This window comes from Citrus sinensis, chromosome 5 (assembly GCF_022201045.2).
Source record: "Citrus sinensis cultivar Valencia sweet orange chromosome 5, DVS_A1.0, whole genome shotgun sequence".
NCBI classification, from domain to species: domain Eukaryota; kingdom Viridiplantae; phylum Streptophyta; class Magnoliopsida; order Sapindales; family Rutaceae; genus Citrus; species Citrus sinensis.
In genome coordinates this window covers 33270869-33289198 of record NC_068560.1, presented here as the reverse complement: position 1 = coordinate 33289198, position 18330 = coordinate 33270869, and the positions used below count along the sequence as shown (strand labels likewise).

Below are 18330 nucleotides of genomic sequence, written 5' to 3'. Positions count from 1 at the left end.
ATTTTAATGGCGCTTTTGAGGCGGGGAAGGAGGTGATTTGAATTCTCGAGAGATCCTGACCGTTGATCCTGCTCGAGAATGTAAACGTTAGGGAGCGTCTTGTGGGGCCCACTGTACTTTTCATTTATTTAAGGGTTTCCGAGTCGGGTTTTTGGGGTCCCTCAAAGTCGAATGAAAGGTGCCACTAAACCGGGCCAGTAATAGGTATTTTGTGGCTTCGGTTTGGTCCCGAGAAATTTAAATTGGTCTGTCATTGGTTGGAAAGTCACAGGCTGTCAGGTTACGTTTGATGGTTTGAATTCAAATTTCAAACGGTCACCGGGTCTGTTTTTGACTCTTTTATATTGCATGCAATACGAACAAATTTTAAATTCCGAATTATTATTAAATATTGAGTGCTCAACGAAAGCTCTATCGCTGATTCAGGGATTCTACATCCATCACTTACTATTTTTATTATTAAATATTCACTTACTGTTGTATATATAATTATATACAACAGTAATTACAATTGCTAATAAATAATAACAAAACCACGAAGATGATACCGAGATTCATATCCATGGGCACCAGTGCAACAGCATGTAGAAAAAGCATGTGTATTTAGCATTTTTATATACGATATATTTGAAGATGCAATGTACAAAAATTACTCTGTCTTGGTTCATTTTGTCTAACAAATCGTGGTATGGCCTGAGAAGCCACCTGACAAGGAACAGCTAAGGCAAAAGTTACAGAACAGAGGTCAAAAGTCAAAACTCACTGTATAAAAGTATGACTCTGCCACAAAATATAGAGAGTTGAGAAAGGGGTTCTAAGCTCTACATCATTTAGAGAAGGGAAGGGGGAAGAAGAAGAAGAAATATAACTTCCAGCCGATCCACAAGAGCATATGCAACAGCATGATGAAATGGTAATGCACACGCCTACTAACTCGGGTCTTCAAAAATCTCGGGAAGTATTGAACTAGAGCAGTGTTTTTTTGCCACATATTTATACTGTTGCAGATAGAAAGCACACCAGTTGGCATCAATAGAATTATAAGCACTTAAGCAGAAATTTACATGAATTTCAAAAATTTTCCACTCAGAGATCAAATGGAATTTTGTAAATCAATATGCTTATTGAAAACAAGTCCATAAAAGTAGTTGTTCATAAAATTTTCCTACTATGTTTCAGGATGTCTGACGCCATATTTATTTTGAGATGACAAGATGGAGCAAATATAATCAAGTCCGTTTCACTTACTCAAAATGGACTGTGTCATAGAACATTATTATTCAATGCAAGTCCAGCGAAGCACATTAGTAAGATTTCCTATCCCAGTTTTCTTAAGTTACCTTATACTACTGCCATGATTAAAAGAAAATCACCTGACATTAAAAGCTAAGTAAAATAATAACAAATGTTTTTGTTATGCAATGTGTTTCTAAATATTGGTGTATATTTACTAGCAAAGTATTCGAGTGCTGACAAAAGGTCTGTGCCTTCTAAAATTGCTTTGAAATGTCTAATGGGCAGGTACATCTTATTCCAGACGAAAGAGAGGTTCTTCTCACCTTATGCTGACTGTACTTCTCCCTGATTGCAGACAAATTAGAGAGACCGCCATCACAGAAGAGACGATGTAGTGCCTTAACACAGTCACACAAATCAGAGGGTTGGTAGAATGTATAATGCCCCAAGGTAGAGTTCTGTATCAGAAGAAATACAAAATTAAACTATGTCATTGAAGAATAATGAAAAAAATTGGAAACATCTCAGCAACAAGGAAAATGGCATTTTCTCACATACCCAAGGTTTTTTCAAAGGGTACAGTATAAAATTGGCCAAGAAAGTAGCAGAAGCAGCTATAAGTGATGGGGAATAACAGAGCATTTTGTAGTCCAGAAGCGATAACTCCAAAATGTAGTTGGCCAAGTACTCGAACTGCATTGATGGGGCCTACAAAAGACAGTATGTGCTACCACTGAATGCTATGACGGTTTTAATAACAACAACGTTTGAACAACAAAGTTCAGTGCCTGAACATCTTAAACAGAAGAAAGAAAACATTGACCTTTGGAATGATCAGTAGTAAGCACGACTGAAACTATATCATTATGATGTTTTGTATATTATCATGACAAAATTAAATGAAAAGAAAAGCAAAAGGTAGCAAAATGCAAAAATCATACATTCCAACACAAACATACCTTGTTACTTCTTTGAGCAGCACGAATAAAACGCCTAACATTTGTAATAAATTGCAAGTCAATACCAAAAGGAGCATGCAAGGAAAGTACTTGGTATTTCAATGAGAAGAGAAGCATTACATCAAAAAACATTTAGCTGTTGGGGCTGTCATTTCAAACTTCAAGTAATTCAATACAGCAGATTCCATTTGGAGAACCTGCAGAAACTAAATTGCTCAGTGCTTCGAAATTTGGGAAAAATAAAGCAATTTAAATAAGAATTCAAAATTGCAGATGAAAATAGAACCCAACCTCCTTTTTATTGTACGTGTTATCTGTAATGTAGCAAAGCTCTTCCACCTGAGGCGGACATATCTCCTCATACTTGCTGACAACATAATCACTTTTCCATTTATTATCCATAGTCCTATCCTAGTGCACATTCATACACATGCATACACAAAAGCACATAGATTGCTCAGAAGACAGAAGCAAATGTAAAAAATTTCTTACGCTGAAATCATCATGCAAGCCACACCAAGCAGTTGCAACTGTTGCCTGATTATCACATTGCCAGAAAGATAACGATCTATGTAGTTGACTGCCAAAAATAGAGTTTCAGGGACAAGCCTGTATTCTTCAGAAACCTACAGTTACAAGAAGTTAAAATCACCAATCACCCAAAAGAAAGATCAACAACTGAACTCTTAGAAAATGAGATGAATGTTTGATAATATTGAGAATGAACTTTTAAAATCCAACACAGCCCCAGTTATCAAATAATAATTGGCTGTCATAAGGTAAATGCAGCCCTAAAATGGTAGGGTAGACAGGGATGAGAATTACAAAAATGCCCTGGCAATAACATCAAGAACCATAATTTACCTCCACTAGCCAATCAATGAGTATTGCACGCATGCCTGGATTAATGTCTTTCTGGACCCTCTCCATGAAGTCCAAGGAAGGCCTTTTCTTAGCTTGAAAATCCTGAAGATTCGGCATATCAAATGAAGAAAAAGCAGGAACATTTACACGAATACACTTCCGAACATAAATCTCACAAATCTCACTTGAGAATGGAGGTTTAGTTGTATCAATGGATAAGCAATAGTCAAAACTAACAAAGAATGAACCCCTCAAACCATATATCCCACACAAATACTTATCTATGTTGGAGTTGCCATAAAAATATATAAATAAACCACTTTCTTCTTCACAAGTATGGAAGGATCTATAGAAATACTGTAGTGCATAGAGACATGGACCACATGGTTGAAGTCATATGATACTTAAAATCGCACATCTGAAGATTCTTTGTTAATAAGGTATAGTATTGGAAAGAAATTCCAAAGTTTAATTAACATTGTGTATAAACAGTGAATTGATCAAACCAGGAACGTTAAATTGACATGACAATGATTGTAATACTTCTATTAAATGTATGCATCAGAGATAGCAGGAAAGTTAACAAAGAAAAAGCCAAATGGAATGTTCTATATAAATTTGAAAAAAGGATGCCAAACCTCAGATGCGCGCAAGTTCTTGTAAATGTCACAGGCAATGGTTGCACAAAACTGGGGGTCCTTGATATTGTCATCGATATCAACAAAATCATCAACCATTTCCATCTCTACGAGTATGTCTCTCTTGCAAGTCTTCCCTGAAATCCATGGAGCAGAAACCCAGGAGAGTGAAATTCATTGATCTGCAGTCTTCAGTTTATGGAACGGTAAAAAACAATGGCCAACACTGGCCAAACTACATATGACATACGAATTGAACAATAGAAGAATGATTAAATTAGATTGAGCATATATGTCCCTCAAAAATGAGAAACCTTTTCCTTGTGCACAATCTGAAATGTTGACAGAGCTGCATGTCCTCCTCTCAATAGATTTAACTGCCGAAGAATCCTCTTTATCTATATATACAAATTCTGGACTCTTCAGAGAGTCGCAGGTAGACATTGTCTCATCCAAAGAAACGGAACCACTGACTGATGTGCTCAGAGAAATATTCTTGCATATGGGTACCATAATTGCACTACTGGAAGCAGGAAGGCTGGAGATATTGCTGCTTGGAGCAGGAATAGCTCTAATGATAGGATGATCACTTCTAGTAGAAAATGCATCCTTGGCAATAACACCTATTTTCACACTCAAGGAAGCAGGCAAAGTGTTCCCAGAAAGTCCTTTATCATGAGAGTGAGCTGAAGATTCCTTTTTCTTGGCAATTTTAGCTGAACATGGCACCTTTAAAATATAAAAACACAGTCAATTTTGATTCGTGGATTAGAATAAGTTATACCCAAATCTGAAAGTAATTATGGTTGGTTCAATAATATGTGAATGATCAAATTGAATTTTGTACGATTATTTAGGGGCATCTGGCCATCAGACTGAAATCTAGTCCTCCCAGAACTGGATGGACATCATTTCCAAAACACATTTCGATCTATAAAACTCAAACATAATGTAATGATCCCAGGAATGTATGTTGTTATCAAATCCTATAAACTAGGTACATGCACCAAAAACTTAACTCAGTTGTTTAATACAAGATTGACACAATCATGAAACAGCAAAGTCCTAGTGACCTGACAACAGTCAAATCGTAAATAAATTGCCAAAACATGCAAAGTTTTGCAGTTACGGACGAAATGTTTAACAGAGAAATATCTAACCCTGATCAAATTTAACGACTACAAACTAAATTTCCAATATTTAATATCCACTAACAGTAAATAAATCATATCATCAATAGGTAGGCTTATAAACACAGATGTTAGTAATGCAGAAAATAGTTCAGTTGATCTTTGAGAATACTGTAGCCATAATTGATATTAAAACAAGTAATGGAATGTACAAAATAACAGTAATGACCATTAATTTTATACTTAGGAAAAACATTTATACAGTTCTCAACGATTTAAAACCACCACTTATGTATGCATAATCATACTTGGCTCTGTTTCTTGATAACTAAAATTTATTTTATAGACAAAATTAAATAAAATAAAAAATTTCCGCATTCAGCAAATAGGCTGTTACAAACAATTCTTGAGAAAGAGTAGAAATATTAGAAACAGCCATTAACATCACCCGTTACATTACAAGCAAACAGTAACTATCAAAAAAGAAATAGTATTAACGTTGGTTAATAACCCAAAATTAGAAACACACACAAAATAAAACTAACAAGAAGTGCTCAAAGCAAATTCAAGAAAACACGCACAATGGGCTTCGACTGGGTGCCGACAACCCGGGAAACGGCTTGAGACCCATCTCTCTGGTTGGTCATATCAGAGAGAGCCGGACGCTTCTTGGCCAATTGCGGCTTCATTATGGCGATTTTCTTGACGTGGCTTTCAGAGTCCGATGGCGGCCTCCGGACCGTTGATGATGACGACGAAACCGGGGGGCGACGATTTCTGGTCGACATTTCGGACCAAACCCCAGCCTGAACCGAGATTCCCGGCAAGAATCGGGGGAAAAATTCCAGAAAGTATAAAAATTAAACAAAACTGAAAATGAAATGATAATGCAACGTTAATTGCTTCTTACTTTGAGATGTAGGGTTTTTTCCTTTTATGGAAATTCAAGATTCTTGGAGGGTATTAGATTTTCGAGAGCGCATGAGAGAGTAGGAGAGAGAGAGAGAGAGGGAATTTTATTAGAGTGCCAAAAAGCCGCGCAAACGTGTTAGTTTGAAAGGAATAGAGATCCTGACGGTTGGTTTTGTACGGATAAATCTGGGCCGCTATTGCTGAACACGTAATGATAACCGCAAGACCATTGCCGGAGGCGCCACATGTTGGTGCTTCTCTAAATTTACAGGCGGTTACTAAAAGTTTTATGTTTTAACCAGTCGAAGGACGCCACGAAAAAGGGTAGCCTTGGCATTCCAAATTTTGTTTTCTTTCTTTCTGGCGAATGGTATATGTTGTTCATCAAGTGTGCATGACAGGCAGTTGCGTTAGCTTCCTCGTGATCAGTGAGTTAACGCCCACGCTAAGTTCGCACTTTTTATCATTTGAGCGTTATACAGTGTGGGCAGCTCCGCTTACACCACTGTAATCATACATTACGTGGTGTGTGTGTTTGGTGGCGGTTAAATGTGATGGGATTAGATTTGGGTTAGGTTAGGATTACCGGTCTATGTTTGATGGCAAAAGTTGGATTAGGATAAGCAATCCTGGACCCACGAATTACTAAAGTGAATAATTAAAATATTTATCCCAACAGGACCTTGGGATAAGAAAACTACAGCTAAAATATTTATCCTAATACAAGATATGTAAAAAGAAAATCATATTTTATATTATTAAATAATATATTTTTATATTCATGAACCAATTATCTTATCATGTTTGCTCATGATATTATTGTTTAATCTCTTATTTAGAAGTTATATGACCAAGTTAATACAACAAATTTAAGGAAAAGTTTTGTCAAATTTTCCAATGCTCAAAATTATTGATAAATTGATTTAATTTAGATTATACGTTATATTACTTTATAATTTTTTATTTTTAGCTACATTTAACATCTCATGCAAAATTTTAGAGCCTCAACTATAAAAATATGAGTTTGTAGGGAGTAACTTACTTTCTAAATTGTGCTATAAGAATTAATTTTAGATAATTTTAAATTTATTTTCATTAAATTAATATATATATATAATATTAGTAAGATAATTTTAATTAAATTAATATATAAATTATATTAGCGACTAATTTTAATTAAATTAATATATAAATTATATTAGCGACTAACAAATAGCACACCAAATAAAATACATTATTATTTATTTCAATCTTAATCTACATCAACATAACATAGTATTATATTTTATCTAATTCTATTCTATCCTATCCTATATCCCACACCAAACATGCCTTACGTGAATTTATTTATTAAAAAAATACTCAAATTCTAAAGATAATCCAATGTAAATTATATGATAAATTGATAACTACTAAGCGTTTATGCAAATTATATTATCAATGTGATTTTTTTTAAATAAGGAAAATCAACATAAATTAATTCAATAACCCATTACATTGTAAGAGAAAAGTTGTTTTTTTACCTCAATGATTTAACGACTCAATTTCATTCAGTTAAGTCATTAAGTTATTAAACCAATTTTTTTTTCTTTTTACTTAATATAAAAAGTCTTCACGACACCATTAAAGGATATTTCCTAAAATATTCCTATCTAATTAATTTATTCTCATCTTTAACCAAATAAGACTTACTATTATTATTCATCTCTAAAACTTGCGATTACATAGTAGTAGAGCATATTTATTTTAGCTTTTTTATATTTTTCAAATTAGCATTATTTATTTTTTACAAATTTTATATAAATATTTTTCATACAATAATACATCATAAACTACAATGAATTGATTAACATGTTCTAATTTAGAATTTTAAATGCTTATATTTACTAAACATAATATATGCTATGATAAAATACTGTCTTATTTATGTTCATTGAAATGTTTATTATTTATTTAACTTTAAAATTTTGCGAGGGCACAAATTTAAAAATACTAGTTTGCAAATTTTTTTAGTTGAAAAAAAAACACAACTTAATACTAATTATCAGAGATTCAGACAAAAAATAAAAAATAAACATATCTTTCATATTCATATATTTAGATTTATTTAGTATTCAAACTAAGGGGCTGTTTATTTTTTTGATTTAATGCCTTAATTGACTTAATTTCAATTAGTTAAGTTATTAAGTTTATTTATTTTTTCAACTTAATGAAAGTTTTCAATCATTAAGTCATCATGTTATTGGGCTATTTTTAAAATTTTTTATTTAATTTAAAAAAGTTTAAATAATATCATTAAAAAATATTTTCTAAAATATTCCTACATAATTAATTAATTTTTATTTTTATCTAAATAAAATTTAATAATTAACATTATTATCCATTATATATAGAGTGAAAGCCAATTTGAAAACTACTTTTTAAACTAAACGCTGCGATTCGTGGAGTCACACACGTGTTAAAATAATTTACTGTTGCTGTGCGCGTCAATATAAAATTGCGAATGAGAGCGAATTTCGGAAAAATTCACAAAAGCGGGAAAAACAAAAGCCCTAACTTTACGCAGAAATTCTCCACTACCCAGTCCAGTCCAGAAAAAAGCGAGGACGAAGTAAAAAGAAAAATGGCGCCAGTATTGCAGAGCTCACAACCATGGGTTGAAAAATAGTACAATCTCAGTCTCTTGCGATCCAATACTGTCACCTCTGCTTAACATTTTTCAAAGTTAATTTTCGTGTTTTTGTTTTCTGTTGTATATCAATTTTGCAGTCGACCAAAGCAAGTCAAAGATGTGGCTCACCAGGAAGAGGTCGTGCGCGTCCTCACAAACACTCTCGAGACAGCCAATGTAACACTTCCACTTTCAATTTCAAGTTTCTCATTCTAATTATTGATCTTATGATTATATGTTGAATTAAAAAAGTTTAAAAACCCTAGCTGTTAATGTTATTTTTTTAATAATTTTTTGTTCTGCTGAAGTGCCCACACATGTTATTTTACGGCCCACCTGGCACCGGAAAAACCACCACTGCCCTCGCCATCGCCCACCAGCTTTTCGGGTACTCTTCTTGTAATATTTGTTATTCACCTATTTATTTATTCTAAATACTCTTTCAGTTATTTTCGCTTTGGGTGCAAACTAGTTATACAAACTGATGTGTCATAAAATTAATAAAAAGAGATTAGAATAGATTATGTGGCAATCGTAAAATCAATAAAAGAAGAGATGATGCGGCAATGACATTGATAATCGTCAATGACATTGATATTTTTCATTTTACATCACCAATTGTATTGTGCCAATTAGTTGGTATAATTGATACTGTACATTTAGTGTTACTCTTCATTATTTGATTTCATTTGAAAGAATGCTTAGGCCATTATTTCTATTTGTTTCTCTAATTTAATCACACTGTTGTAGGCCTGAACTTTACAAGTCCAGAGTGCTAGAGCTGAATGCAAGTGATGACCGTGGGATTAATGTTGTTCGTACCAAAATTAAAACTTTTGCTGCCGTGGCTGTAGGCTCTGGTCAGCGACGAGGGTATATATATTCCTGTCTTGTATTCTTTTCCGTTCCGTTTCCTAATTACGTGTCAGCTGATTTTTTTTCTTCAACACTTCAGGGGTTATCCTTGTCCCCCATATAAGATTATTATTTTAGATGAAGCAGATTCCATGACTGAAGATGCTCAGGCATGTTTGTTTCAGTTCTATTGGTTTTATTAAGCTTTCTCCTGTGGAATTATTGTGAATGCCCAATAATTATTATAACTTACAGAATGCTCTGAGACGTACTATGGAAACTTACTCCAAAGTCACAAGATTCTTCTTTATATGCAATTACATAAGCAGGTGCACCTTCTCTGCTCTGTTTAGCTTTCTTTTGTTTTTTATGTTTTTTTCCTTATTGGATCAAATTTCTTTTGACAAGGAATATATTAGGATCATATACGCTTCAACATTAAAATTTTTGGAAGGTTTTGGACTATCTCTTACATATTCTATCTGAGATGTTGGTAAATTTATTTAGATGCAGTCCAACTAGATGATTTATTACAGCACATTGTATTAGTTTATAATTATGTTTAGATGTTTTCTTCTTAAACTGTCCAATTAGATGACCATCTCTTATGCTTGTATTGGTTTTCACTTTTCGGTAACAATTTCCTTTTGTTGAAGTTTATGCGTAACAAAATCTGTGGTTTGATCAAATAGAAGATTTTAGATTTTAGGTGAGAGCTTCAACATGTTCTCATATCTAGGTGGTTCTGTGATCTGTTGATTGAAAGTTGGTTCTCATAAAATCAACTTTCAGAAGGAAATATAGGTTTATCATATCTTTATAATGAAGTATTTTAAGAGTAATCCTTGTTTAATGAACTACATGCTCTCTTCTTTCTTTCTTTTGGTAGGATAATAGAGCCTCTTGCTTCAAGATGTGCAAAGTTCAGGTTCAAGCCACTTTCTGAGGAAGTTATGAGTAGCCGTGTATTGCACATTTGTAATGAAGAAGGACTCAATCTAGATGCAGAGGTGTGGATCAATTCACTTATGGCCTGTCTTATAAACAATAGTTTGCATGTTGTTGGATTCTTGTAAACGTATTAGTTTTTAACATGCTTGCACATGATATATCATTGTAGGCTTTATCAACCTTAAGTTCTATATCACAAGGTGATCTCCGCAGGGCTATTACATACTTGCAGGTGAGAAATGGTCTGCTATTTTTCCTCATGAACTATGATTCTTTCTTCACGACTGTATATGTTATAGTTGCTTTTGACAATTCGATTCTCAAAAAGTATAAGTTAACCAAAAGTTATTGTTCAAATACAAAAGTTACTGTTCATATACTGGTATTTTAAACCGAAAAATTGAATAAAACACCAAATTATGAAATTTATCTTTACTTCAATTAAGTTTGGAAAGGCTGTTGCATTGATTTTGGTCATGGTCGATAGGGCATAGGAGGGATTCAGAAGCTTTAGTGCTCTAACTTTCTGCACTATGTTTTCTTTTTCTTCATCTCACTATCTTGCTTTATAGCCAATGTCTAATGATGAAGCTTATGCCCTATCATTTGGTGAAATGCTGCAGGGAGCTGCTCGATTATTTGGATCATCAATAACTTCCAAGGACCTAATTAGTGTGTCTGGTGTAAGTTGTGTTTTGTGTTAATCCTTTGATACATCGTTCACTTTCTATATGTATCTGCTGGAAAGTCTTGCAAGTCCTTTTTGTTATAAGTTCTAAGGCCTGTAATAAATTTTAACCAACCTTCTCGATCTTTGGTTGTTCAACATATTCCAAACCTTTAAGTCCAGATGAGCTTTGAAACTCAAGCCTGAAGACTTTTAGAAAATGCAGTGGCACTTTTTTAGGGTTGTGATTGGAGTTTGCATCTTAGATCTCCAAGTATTTGTTCTTCCTATGGTTGGTGTTGCTTGATGTTGGATGATGTTAGCATAATTGGCATATTTTAAAAAAAGAAAAAAAGTTGTAAATCAGCTCCTGGACAAAGTTTCAACGTTTCGGCTTTTTGTTTTCCCTTCCTTTTTTCTGGTGACGTTTTATCTTGTCTGGGAATATCCAGACTCGTCCTGAATTTCAATATTCTTATTACCAGGTTATCCCACCGGAGGTAGTGGAGGGGCTTTTCGCGGTGTGCAGAAGTGGTGACTTTGATTTAGCAAATAAGGAAGTTAACAACATCATTGCAGAGGGATATCCAGCCTCTCTGCTTCTTTCTCAGGTTACTCTTTTGCTATTTGTATTGATGGTTCAGCACTCTCGTCAATGTTTATATATAATATATTCACTACTGATATAAAATTTGTTCCAGTTATTTGATGTGGTTGTTGAAACAGAAGATATATCTGATGAGCAGCAGGCTCGAATATGCAAATGCTTGGCTAAAGTAGATAAGGTTACTAACTGCTTTTATACTGCTTCAAGTTATTTTCTGAGATTAGCACTAGTAACAGAAATTGAAATGCTGTTTATGATGATAGATGATTTTCTTGTGGAGCAATCTAGACTCCAGAGCATGTTTTATTTCGAGCAATTCTGAAAAACAATTACGCGTCGAATAATCTTAGAAATTCATCTTTCTTACTTGGAAAGTTTTTGTTTTTCCAGCATGCGACAATTGATGATTTCATGTTCAACTTTCTCTCTCCTCTCTGGTAATATCTTCTGCTCTATTATGCACAATTCTTATATTTTTGCTTGGTGGTTGCAGTGTCTTGTTGATGGTGCAGATGAGTACTTGCAGCTATTGGATGTGGCCAGCAATGTGATACGAGCTGTATGTAACATGCCAGAAGAGTTTCAATATGATTGTTAGGCATCTAGATAGGGATTGCAGACTGCAGAATCTTGTAGAAAAGAATTGTTCCAGTTTTAAATTTAACCAGTAACAGAGATCTCTCTTCTTAGCAAAAAGCAGATTCCATTTGCTTGGTATGATGAATGTGAGCTCGTAATTGTATCTTCTGAAACACATCTTAATCTGTTATTTGGGATTTACCGGTGGGTAGCCGACTCAGAGTCCATTTCCTTTTTTTTTTTTTTTTTTTTTTTTGTTTCCCAGATTTGTTCTTTTTTCTTAATAGTTTCTGATTTTATATTGTTCTTGACTGCCGGATATAGGAGGCATGTGAACATGATGAGGCTCAGAAAATTGTCTTCATATTTTCTGGTCTCATCTGTAGAAAAGCTACCACTAGAAGGTATAGGAACTTTGCTGTCTTATTGACTTGCTGATGCGAATAGTATAGTGGTGGAATTGAAATAGGAGTTCCAGACAAATGACTGTTTCTGGTTCTCGTTTTGTCACCATAATAATAGCCAAAAATGATGATTACAATCTATTTGAAAATTTAAAATTTCTTTCACGTTTTACATTATTAGTGTTACCCATTATAAGCGGTCATCCTACCGTTGTAGCAGGCCTGGTCAAACTCAAAGCATCATAGGACATATAATCATGGCTGTAACACAGTAAAAGGCATCATTATTAATTTACTGCCTAACACTCACTCAAACTCATAGGATAAAATACGAGTTATGGCTTATTAAATTTAGGCTCTCTACGGTACTATTGTCTAGAGCAACCGTGTGGCTGTGGCAAAAAACAAAATAGTTAAATTTAGTAATCACTTTTAACTTCTCCTCGGAAACAAACTTGAAATGAAGTTTCCCGATTATCATTTACTTTGCCGAAGTTTTATTTCAGAAGAAATTAGGAATGTGACCCAAAGGCCTTGCGGAAAATGAGCTTAATTAGAAAAAAGGCTGAGTCAGTGGCATTATCCGCTCGTAGATAGTTAGTTCAATTCTGTCTGCATCTAGATTTTCTGATACAAACAATTTAAAATTCGAAAAACAAAGTCCCTTATTTCCCTAATTAACGTTTGAATTTTTCACAAGAACGTTTTGCTTTCCACTTTCTTGATACTGCATAAAGCATGATTGAAAAAAAGTTCTTTCTTTCTCAGTACAAAAGTCAAAGAAGGAACATGCAGATTATCTCATTTTCCATATTGGCCCCACTTCATGCCTTTAATCTCGCCAGGAACGCCCCATTTCTTACTATATAAGAGCAAAGCAAAGCAACGCAACACAAGCGAACCCCGTTTTGGTTTTACGTTTACCCCTATCACTTGGGGTCTGCTTTTATTAGTTATTTTCAGTTATAAACAAACATGACTATCGATGACTCTTGTAGAAAACCCGGTGCCGTCCCATTCAAGTGGGAGATTCGACCCGGCGTGCCCAAGATCCAACAACAGCAACCTCTGAAGAAACTTACGCCGGAGCCACCGCTGTCACCAGCTGTTGAATTTGATAATCACACCCGTTCCTCACCTGCTCCACTGCAAAAGCTTAGACCCCCACCAGCCGCGCTTCATTTCTTTCCACCAGTGGAGCCTCGAAGCCAGTCGTTCCGGTCCACCCCGCGAACCCGGTCCGAGCGTTGGCGGTTTGAGAAACCTCTCCGACCCGATTGTGTCTCGCCCGGATGTTTTCCTGCTCCACTGCTGAGACAAAAGGCAAGCAAAAAAAGGGTACTCCTACCCAGACCAGAATCCGAACCCGGATACTCTTCTGACCTTGAAACATTAGCCAGGTGGTCGGTGTCTAGCCGGAAGACCCTTTCGCCCTTCACTGCCTCACCTGCTTCGTCGTCTTTTTCGTCGTATAAGTCTTCGCCCCGACCGGTTGTTGATGCGGAGTGGGCCGGGTTCGGACTCTTTTAAACGGATCTCACTGTATAGTATAAGCGCTGCTGCTCGTTCTGGAGGGAAATTTATTTGCGCCCTCCGAAATGTTTTTTAAATGTAATATATATATATATATTTGGTTTGTTAATGGACAATTTCTAGGAGAGTTCTCTTTAGAATTGGATCACGAGCCCAAGACGGTGGCCCGTGATTAGCTCTTCTCGTCTAAAATCGTCAAAGCTCATGATGTGATGTCTTATAATTATTGTAAGGGAGGATTTTTCTTTTTCCCAATCTATATTAAGTATATTATTGTAATTTTAGAAGTTTGAGATGATATTGAAAAAGGATTTCAATGTCTATGCTGGCTCAATTTCATATGAAACTCCCATTTATTTTTTTTCGCAAAGTTTTGATCTTACATTTAATAAAATTTAGGTAACTTACAAAATATATTCAATCCGCATTTTTTTTAGTTTGGATTTCACACACCCCAACTTCTCCATATTCCCATGCACAAACTTAAATTAAAATTTAATGTGAGAGAACATTGATTCCTCTTACTTGTATGAAAAGAGGCAAACCAAAAAAACTATTTCCTTAAGAGTTCAATTGAAAACAATAATTAATGTTTGTATCATAATTGATATGACAATTATATTGTCACTCTATTCCTAAAATTTTATTATTCACTGATCTTCCATTTCGTATAAGAACATAGTAAGCCTAGGCGATAAGTGTAGTGGACTTTTCCCTCATTATTATAGCATAGATTTGAGTCCAGTAGATGCAAGTATGGAGGGAGGCGTTGCTTGTATTCGGCTGAAAATTTCAAGCTAAAAGAGTAGAAAATGTGGCCCATAAAATGTTGAATGCTGGAGATTGAATTAGGTAGGTCCAATGCCAGAAAGCCCAAAACTCGGTCCATCAAATGCCCACGCCTTTTCTTCTCGCTTCAAAGTTCAAAGACGGCAAAAAGCGCGCAGAACTTCATCACATGTAAAGTGGCCTTTACTTCACGTAACAAATAACAGCCGCCCAGAAATTCATGCAAATATCAGTGAGGAGAAATCGGAACTAGCTTCGAGTATAAATCAGTTTTGCAGTGGCATTTCTGAAGCATTTGCGAGGATAATTAATTATCAACCGCAACGAACATGATCGTCTCGAAACCTCTAAACTCCAACCACACTTGCCTAGTGCAGCAAGTACTTCCGCTTATCCTCAAAAACGTCCCATTTGATGCCAAACTCGCCGCTTCAACAACCAAAACCCAAAACCCATTCACCATTGAATCAGTCGCTGACGTACTCAAATCAATCCCAAGATTCTTCTTTCAGTCCCCTCGCTCCATCGGCCGCCAAACCGGTTTTCGCCACCGCACTCCTTTGAAACAACGAATCCTCAAAAAAGAAGCTGACAATATCGCCAATAATGTGCTTGTTCTTGGCCCTGCCGCCTATAGAAACCCTCAAAAGGTCACTCTAGGAATCAACAAAGCCACAGAGTTTTATCACTGGGTCGAAAGGTTTTTCCACTTTTTTCATAATGAGGTGACTTGTAAAGAAATGGGTATTGTATTCGCCAGAGGAAATAACGTAAAGGGTCTTTGGGATTTTCTCAAGGAAATGTCAAGGAGAGGAAATGGCGAGCTTGTTACTACCTCTACTGTTACCTGTTTGATAAAAGTCCTAGGTGAAGAAGGGCTGGTTAACGAGGCATTGGCTACATTTTATCGGATGAAGCAGTTTCGTTGCAGACCTGATGTTTACGCTTACAATGTTGTTATTAATGCTCTTTGTCGAGTTGGGAACTTTAACAAGGCAAGATTTTTGTTGGAACAGATGGAGTTACCGGGGTTTAGGTGTCCCCCGGATGTATATACTTATACTATATTGATTAGTTCTTATTGTAAGTATGGTATGCAAACCGGGTGTAGAAAGGCCATTAGAAGGAGGATATGGGAAGCTAATCACTTGTTTCGGTTAATGTTGTTTAAGGGTTTTGTTCCAGATGTTGTTGCGTATAACTGTTTGATAGATGGTTGTTGCAAGACCTATCGGATTGAGAGGGCCTTGGAACTTTTTGATGATATGAATAAAAAGGGTTGTGTTCCAAATCGGGTTACTTATAACTCGTTTATTAGGTATTATAGTGTTGTGAATGAGATTGATAAGGCTATTGAAATGATGAGGAAGATGCAAAATTTGAATCATAGTGTACCCACTTCGAGTTCATATACTCCAATTATACATGCATTGTGTGAAGCTGGAAGGGTTTTGGAGGCCAGGGATTTTCTGGCGGAGTTGGTTGATGGGGGTTCAGTACCTAGAGAGTACACATACAAGTTAGTTTGTGATGCCCTAAATGCGGCAGAGGAACCTAGTTTGCCGGATGATGGACTGCGTAAAAGAATAAGGGATGGTATAGAGAATAGGTTTAGGCAAGTTATGAAGGTAAAACCAATTATGAAGCATAAAGAGTTACTAAAGTGTGGAGAAATTGACATCTAGAGAAACTGGTGATGTTCTTCCATATGAAAACCGAAGGCCACTGGAATTGCAAGGATGGAAATTTGGGCACTCTGCCGGTGATTGTAACTATTACTGCGATGATTATTTTTACTTTCCTGTTCTTGTGGATTGGGCTTCCATTTTACTTTTTTCACTTATTTTAAACAGAAGGGCCTAATACTTGCTCGTTAAGAGAGAAAAAAAAAAAAGAAAAATGATTCTCAATTTCTAATTATTAATTAGAGTCAATGGTTTTTAGTTGCTTAAGATTATGTAATTCTGATCGAATCCTTTGGTCACAGTAAAAAAATTTAATGGGTTGTTGATATCAAGGCTGCTTGTTCATTTTAGGAGAATTTTTTTATCAATTTACATACTATGAATCTGCAAAAGGGGTTAATGAAACCGATAGAGTTAAAAAGAAAGAAAGAAGCCTTTTATCTATGAAGTGTTTTATTAAAGATGAGGAATTATTTATGCCAGCCCAAGTAGATTTTTACTTTCTTTGTGGTCAGAAGCCCCAGTGGTATTTAAAATCATTTAGTGCCTTTAGAATGATTGTGGTCCATTTTACCTGATTCAACCAAAAAATAATAATAATTAGGAGTTAAGAAACAGTTCAATGAAATTTTACTTGGATGATATTCCTGGTGACAGGTTCTTTCTGGGTAGCTGTTACAGAATGGTTTTTAATTTGAACTTGCCCAGTTTAGCCAACTCCAACTTCCAGACTCATCTTGTTGTTACTGGCTTACTGCCTGACACTAGCTTGTTGACATGCACCGGCCATTTTTGTTCAGTGCATCTCGCCACTATTCAGGTATCAATTTTGGTTGCTATAAGATAACCACATAAGTTAATTGTATGCTGTAAAAGCTGGTCATAGTTTTGCAATGGTTCAAAGTTCTAACAACATAGTTCTTGTTGTGTTTGCTGTAAAAGAGTGCCGAGTCTTTTTAAATTCAACCCGAAACAAATTATTTTCTATATATTTGTCAATTAGAAGGAAACCAGGGCCCAACCTTTCAAATCTATGAGCCTGCTCCGTTTTAGCAAATTTGTGTGTAATAGTACGAACAGTTTTATTGTCATTTGAATTTCTCTGGCCTTTCAAGGGCAGGAAAATAATTCAATGCAGTTACAGTGTAATAAGTTGTGCAATGTGCTTTGAGTTGGGAGCTGGTCACTTGCTTACTTGTAAACTAGGGACAGTATTTGCATGGAGAAAGTGTGAGGATGAACTGAAGTGAAGAGTTAGGAAAGAAAGGTCATTGCAGCTAATAATTGTGTGTCGAAACATCTATAGATACCATTATGCATCTCTAGATCTTTGATTAAAAGATGATTCTGTTAATCAATAATTGCTATATTTTATAGTTATTGCTTGCAGATGATACTGTCATTTGAACTACCCATTTGCCTTAATCCCACTTCTCAAATTCAGCAGCAGTAGCACAAAGATGTGATCCCCTGAGAACTCAATTTATGTAAGTCATATAACTCAAGTCTCTCCAAAAGCCATATTTGAGTTTTGACTATTGTTAACAGCTGATAGAAAATAACTTGAATGTTGGTAATTAAATACTGCAGATAACTGTTATGTGATGGCTTCTGAGTCTGGGAACCATATTATCTCTGCTCAGGCTTTGTTGGATGGCTAATTCACAACAATCTTCCCAAGGTCGGAAATATGTTCATCGTAGTCCTAGTGTTTCTCTTGACCCAAATCGGGCATCGGACCTTGTACATCATAGGGAGGATTTGACTGATTTTCCGTTACCAGACTAAACTATTCATTATTAATGGATGGCCTGATAGCCGATAACTATGAGGTCAACTCTTTTCCTGCA

General features: G+C 35.4%; 4 protein-coding genes across 10 annotated transcripts; 3 read left to right on the top strand and 1 right to left on the bottom strand.

Moving 5' to 3' along the window:
• Nucleotides 1-576: 576 nt before the first annotated feature.
• On the bottom strand, nucleotides 577-5999 carry LOC102616765 (cyclin-A1-4-like). 2 transcript variants are annotated; one of them, XM_006472762.4, is made up of 11 exons: nucleotides 5409-5998; nucleotides 4012-4426; nucleotides 3698-3834; nucleotides 3060-3161; nucleotides 2688-2821; nucleotides 2487-2562; nucleotides 2316-2392; nucleotides 2196-2229; nucleotides 1795-1944; nucleotides 1560-1694; nucleotides 577-998 (listed from the first exon to the last, which is right to left on the bottom strand). In XM_006472762.4, the coding sequence occupies exons 1-11, from the start codon at nucleotides 5613-5615 to the stop codon at nucleotides 930-932; spliced, it is 1536 nt and encodes a 511-aa protein (XP_006472825.2). In that variant the 5' UTR covers nucleotides 5616-5998; the 3' UTR covers nucleotides 577-929. The 2 variants fall into 2 exon arrangements, with proteins under 2 accessions (XP_006472825.2, XP_024951519.2); XM_025095751.2 differs by lacking the exons at nucleotides 577-998; nucleotides 1560-1694; nucleotides 1795-1944 and adding an exon at nucleotides 1948-2059 and having other exon boundaries at nucleotides 5409-5999.
• A 2240-nt stretch (nucleotides 6000-8239) lies between these two features.
• LOC102616275 (replication factor C subunit 4) lies at nucleotides 8240-12289 on the top strand. Of its 3 annotated transcripts, none has more exons than XM_006472759.4 (12): nucleotides 8240-8406; nucleotides 8509-8587; nucleotides 8719-8798; nucleotides 9161-9283; nucleotides 9366-9435; nucleotides 9521-9594; nucleotides 10155-10275; nucleotides 10386-10448; nucleotides 10840-10899; nucleotides 11369-11494; nucleotides 11585-11668; nucleotides 11984-12289. In XM_006472759.4, exons 1-12 carry the CDS (start codon nucleotides 8243-8245, stop codon nucleotides 12086-12088), a joined length of 1149 nt encoding a protein of 382 aa, XP_006472822.2. In that variant the 5' UTR covers nucleotides 8240-8242; the 3' UTR covers nucleotides 12089-12289. The 3 variants fall into 3 exon arrangements, with proteins under 3 accessions (XP_006472822.2, XP_006472823.4, XP_024952590.2); XM_006472760.4 differs by having other exon boundaries at nucleotides 11881-12034; XM_025096822.2 differs by lacking the exon at nucleotides 11585-11668.
• Nucleotides 12290-12715: 426 nt separating this feature from the next.
• Nucleotides 12716-14327, top strand: LOC102615996 (uncharacterized). The gene has a single exon (XM_006472758.4). It carries the CDS (start codon nucleotides 13449-13451, stop codon nucleotides 14001-14003), a length of 555 nt encoding a protein of 184 aa, XP_006472821.1. The 5' UTR covers nucleotides 12716-13448; the 3' UTR covers nucleotides 14004-14327.
• Nucleotides 14328-14902: 575 nt separating this feature from the next.
• On the top strand, nucleotides 14903-18330 carry LOC102615478 (pentatricopeptide repeat-containing protein At1g77405). Of its 4 annotated transcripts, none has more exons than XM_052442859.1 (4): nucleotides 14903-16563; nucleotides 17138-17300; nucleotides 17871-17967; nucleotides 18071-18330. In XM_052442859.1, the coding sequence occupies exon 1, from the start codon at nucleotides 15125-15127 to the stop codon at nucleotides 16478-16480; it is 1356 nt and encodes a 451-aa protein (XP_052298819.1). In that variant the 5' UTR covers nucleotides 14903-15124; the 3' UTR covers nucleotides 16481-16563; nucleotides 17138-17300; nucleotides 17871-17967; nucleotides 18071-18330. The 4 variants fall into 4 exon arrangements, with proteins under 4 accessions (XP_052298819.1, XP_052298817.1, XP_052298820.1 ...); XM_052442858.1 differs by having other exon boundaries at nucleotides 14907-16557; XM_052442857.1 differs by having other exon boundaries at nucleotides 14904-17300.